General features: G+C 46.6%; 1 protein-coding gene across 2 annotated transcripts in view; it reads right to left on the minus strand.

The window, feature by feature from the left end:
• Positions 1 to 232: 232 nt before the first annotated feature.
• st6galnac5a (ST6 (alpha-N-acetyl-neuraminyl-2,3-beta-galactosyl-1,3)-N-acetylgalactosaminide alpha-2,6-sialyltransferase 5a) overlaps positions 233 to 5195 on the minus strand; it is an 18767-nt gene continuing 13804 nt past the window's right edge. For both annotated transcript variants that reach the window (XM_019856793.1, XM_019856791.1), the window contains exons 3-5: positions 4473 to 4885; positions 1598 to 1705; positions 233 to 796 (exon numbers count right to left, since the gene is read on the minus strand). In XM_019856793.1, the coding sequence (XP_019712352.1) occupies positions 547 to 796; positions 1598 to 1705; positions 4473 to 4885 (771 nt within the window). In that variant the 3' untranslated portion in view covers positions 233 to 546. The remainder of the gene's footprint in view (positions 797 to 1597; positions 1706 to 4472; positions 4886 to 5195) is intronic.

Genomic DNA, 5195 nt, shown 5'->3' on the forward strand with positions numbered 1-5195 from the left:
GGGGGTGTCCAGATTTGTTGCCCATGGTGCTAGCTGTCTTGTAAATATTAATACGATTTCAAGGTAAAAAAATCGACCTGCGCGCTGACTCTGGATCGAAGTTTATATCGAGTTTGTTGATAACGATCACATTGGGGTGGTTTTAAAAGTGCTAAATGCAAATGTAGTCAAATATGCGACATGTCTGGCAAGTAAGCAGAAACATGTTGGGTCTGAATGTGCTCTTTAAAAAAAAAACATCAAAAGTTTACCTTTATATTGAACTTGCTATCAGTGCCTACACTGCCGACACACACGTACACACAGAATGATTGACATTGCTGCTCGCTCTCCCGAGTGAGCATGAGACGATGATGCTGGCTCCTCATATTATTTCACCTTCGCAGCATGAAAAAAAAAACGTGGGCTTGCGACTTTGAACGCTTTTCGTGTGCCGCTTTTGGCAGCAGCCATGAAATGTTTTCCTCAACAACTGTCAATCAGGATCAACGTCGTCTCGTGTCGACGTCTTCTCGCATTCGCTGGGACGGCGGGTATGTCATCCAATCACGTTTGGCATCCCTTGGTTACTCCTCCGTTCACGGTGCGGTTCGCCGGCAGAGGGGCGGGGCTCCAGTCGGGTTGGTAGAAATGGATGTCAAACGTCCGTGCCCAGTCGGCGAAGACCCGCTTCTCCGTGATGAAGCGATGATGGCTGCCCCGTCGGCCGCGCTCGTGCGATATGTACATGGCGCACTCGTCGGGGCCCCGCGGCTCATAGTAGTGGTAGGGCACCGATGGGTGCTCGGGATCCCTGCTGTGGAAGACACGTCAAAGGATGTCTGAAGCAGCAAATTCGGAGACTTATAATTGTGCTGTATCGCGGGTCATTTTTTCCCACTCTATGTGGTCAAGGAAAGACGGTCGCCAGTGCCTTCATTTTTTTTGAATGCCCCGAGAACTATAAAAAGCACGAATGCCAAAATTAGCACGCCAGAAGGAACAACGCAATGAATTGGATTGTAGCATTAAATCTTGATGCGCTTACAGTTTCATTCTTCACATTCTATTTAATTGTCATTAGTCTGTTTACAAACAACGATATTATTGAGTGCTATTTTTCCGTATTAAAATACATATTAAAATCGGGGTTAAACTTGAACGGATTCATAGCATTTTCATTCATTTCAATGGGGACCGATGATTTCAAATCGGATCTTTACGCGATACATCGCACGTTCCCCTGATATCGCTGCTGGCATTTCCGCAATGGACAAGTAGAGACGCTCTGTGATGTTACGTGGCCACGGTGGGTGAATATTACAGGAGGAAGGCTGTATTTAAGAGTGCACATACTGTATTTTGATTTTTTTTTTGGCTGCTGGAGGGTGACATGTAATGCATTCCTTTCACCCTCGATACCACCTTTTTTTTTGGGAGGGGGGGACCTTAATCCTTCGTCCTTCACTTTACTCGAGCAAATCCTCTTTAGAGATACCCTGTTCACGTTAATCTGTCACTAATACCTCAGATATTGCTGAATTACGAACGATGCTGCTTTCATAGGAACGGCGAACATAATGCGCACATTCTGGATGCACCTCGAGCACTCTCTCACCTGCAAAAGTCGGGCGAGACCATGCCGTACACGTTGATCCTATCGCACAGCTCCAGGGCGATGGTCATCGTGAACCAGCCGGTGCTCAGCCACGAGTTGGATATCCTCCTGCGACACAGGCGGAGGGCGACGGTTTGATGAATGGGAACATATTTGATTTTTGCATGTGATTATGTGAGGACTCGTCTCAATCTGGACCTTGATCGTTCACGCTGCTCCGCGGCGTCATTAAAATACGCAGCCGCGCCGCCGCGTATCGAGCGATACAAATGAAGCCTGTCAAATGGTGGAAGCCTTCATCAGGAAAGGTGGCCTTGCACGCACTCGGCGCAAGGACAGAGCGCACAATGACGGATGACCAGACAGACGATTTTGCACTACCCTAAAATGGGCTTTCAATTTTTTGGAGCAAAGGAAAGAAATAAATGTCTTGAAAAGACCTTCAGAGCCTTAAGGGCGCTGCCGAATGATAAGATGTCAGATTTGCTGTGGATTTTTTTGGGGTTTAACATTCATGAACACCGCAACCATATGGATGAAAAAAAAAAAACTTGCATTGTTTTTGATGCTTATGAAAACAACAATCTGAATTGCCCCGAGGTGTGAGTGTGAGCGCGAATGGTAGTTCGTCTCTGTGTGCCCTGCGATTGGCTGGCAACCGGTTCAGGGTGTCCCCCTGCCTACTGCCCAAAGACGACTGGAATAGGCTCCAGCCGGCAACCCTTGTGAGGATCAAGCGGATCGGAAAATGGATGGATGAAGACTAAACTGACTTTGTCTACAAAAGCACTGAAGATAGTATGAAGTAAAAAAAAAAAAAACGTTCGATTTATTGAACCCTAAATTGTCTGTTTAGGAAGACGTGCGCCATGTTTGGTTCATGCCAACTTGTCTTCTCTGTTTACTGAAACTTACAGTACACGAGGTTCACTGAAGACTAAAATGTCTTTGATGTTTGTGAAAACAACTTCCATATTACGTTTATTGAGGGCACTAATATGTCTCTGGAGTTTACAGAAACACTTTTTGGTCTTTGACGCCTTGTGACAACTCCTACCTTGTTAGTTTGATTCACGGCTAAATTATCATCTGTGTTTAGAAACAGAAAAGCTGTCAGCGAGTGTCAGGGTGAGCCGCAGTGCTAATGCATTCGTTTTTTTGTGTTTTTTTTTGCTGCTTGTCTTTCATCTTCTAGGCAACGTCCTCTCGAGGAACCCGCGCGTGCTTATCGTTGCCGTGTTTACAGGCGTGACGAAGAATAACACCGAAGCAAATGTCGCCTGAGCTGCCAGTGGGCAAACACAAATATTTATCCCCTCCATCTGATGTTTGCCGGCTACTTTCTCGCCGCAATCCAACAATTTAACGAGCTCGTTTGAGTTTGTTTTGATTTTGCCGCACGTGTTTGAACTTTGAACAAGCTTCCCTTACTTGTTTTTTTTATGCGCAAATCTACATAAAATGTGATGACGGTTCCTTGGTGAGTTTTGAGGAAATCAAAATGGAAACCTTTTTTGACGACCTGCACTGCCTCTGTTTCATGTTATTGAATCGTGATTCACACGAAATTTTTATATGAGCCACGAGTATTCACTCAATTATGACCGTCCAACCCCTCACCATTTTGTTTTTTTTTTCAACTTTTCTAGTATTGATCAAGGGGCCACTCAACTGCGGGTCGCCAGTTGCCCACCCCTGTCGAAATTAATGACCGATGAGCAAAAACGAGATTAATTTTGCTTTAAAAAGACACTTGATCAGCCTCTTGAACTCACACTGAGAGACATCTGTTCGCTCCTCTGCTGCTGTTATCAAAACAGGCGGATATCGAAACAGCCTTCACACGCCTGTTAATTACCTTGACTCCATAACAGCAGAAAAAAAAAAAAAACATTAAATCTCTGTCATGGAAACATACAAACAGGCGCACAGGTTTGTTGATTGCACAGAATGTTGCCCGGAGAGTCTCCGTGCGTTTTTCTTTTTGAAGTAACCTTGCATGCGCAACAGCGAGTTAACACCCCTCCACTCTTCACAATCATTAATTCCTCATGTCGCCGCGGCGGTAAAACGGGAAATGAGAACAGCAGCCATTTAATCACGGCAAACGTTTGGGATAAATGTCCGGAGCTGCTCACCCCGGACTCCCCCGCACAAGGCAATTTCTTCGGCGACGTCCGTCTTCACCGAAGTGGCGTTCAATCTGCTCCGACACGCCGAACAAAAGCTCAGGCGCAGAGGATGAAAATAATCGAGTTTGCTTTTATTCACCGTTAGCCCTCAGCTTGTTTTTCGAGTCTTAGGAAACGTCTTTCTGGAAGCCATTATACGGAAGATTGTTTCCTTGAACAGGTAAAACGGAGAGGCGCAACTCAGCAACAAGGGCACCCAGTAGAATAAATACCTTAGCCAAGGCTTTTTGCCACGTTAAATGGAACTTGGCCAAATGGTTTAGAATCCTAACCTTCACGCAGCCAGAGAATAGAGTTCTTTGGGGGCCTTGCATTCTTCTCAATATTGTTCTCAATGTTTACCAAAACAGGCATACGCAGCACATCGGAATTCTTGAACTTTTTGGGTCAAGAACCCTCACAGAGGAGACATTTTTTTTTTCCCCAAGGTATAAAAATGTTTTTGGGTCACTGTCGAATAAATTGTCCGTGTCCTAAAACTTGCACACTTGGTTCATTTAAGCGTCAGAATTGTTTCGTGTTGACAAAACACTGAAGATAAAAATCCATCCATCCATCCAACCACTCGAGGTTTATCGAAGACTAAACTGTCAGTGATACTTGAGCCAAAAAGTCAAGTTGGTCAAAGTACCGTCTTTTGCTCCGTCATCAAAATTTTTTCGGCGGCGTGTCTTGGCTGTTACCTGTCCTTGCCAGTTTCCCTCTTGAAGAGGTCGTCAAACTGCAACATCTTCTGCCAGGAGATGATGTAGACTTTGAGCGCGGGCAGCACCTGACTCATGAGTCGCAGGTTGTTGTAGACCAGGCCCTTGCCGTCACGCCGCATGTAGCTGCTGGGCCCCCAGAAGATAAAAACGGCGTCCTGGCTGGCGTTGAGCAGCTGATTGCGACTCCTCAGCACGCGCTGCATGCTGGAGTGAGCGATGACGCGCAGGGACGTGCGACGGCCCACGTCGGAGGCGTAGCCCCCTGCGGCCGGCGCGTCGTTCATGCGGATGACGCACTCGGCCCGGTCTATCTCTTCGCCCCGGCCGCCCCCGATCAGGTGGCCCGAGCTGGTCACCAGGGCGCACGTCCGGCAGTGCATTTTGAGAGGCTGATCAAAGGAGGAATAAGCTGTTAAAATACAGCAGCCGCGCTAATTCAGTAGGCAGAATAATATAGCCATGCAGACATCGATGTAGAATAGTGCTTCGACTACGACTGGGTCTCCGTAAAGTCTGGGCGCGGACATACAACTTCAAAACGTATTATTCAAACAACGTCTTGATTAGGATTCCCATCGTTTGGAATGCAAATATTGACGTGTTTCGCCAAATTCAAGATGGGCTCCGCAGTGCTACGCGAATATATGGAGCAAAGGAAGTGCTGTCTCATCTGTAGGGTATTAATTGCCCCCCCCCCCC

The sequence above is a fragment of the Hippocampus comes genome, unplaced genomic scaffold (genome assembly GCF_001891065.2).
Source record: "Hippocampus comes isolate QL1 unplaced genomic scaffold, H_comes_QL1_v1.1 scaffold105, whole genome shotgun sequence".
Classification (NCBI taxonomy): Eukaryota; Metazoa; Chordata; class Actinopteri; order Syngnathiformes; family Syngnathidae; genus Hippocampus; species Hippocampus comes.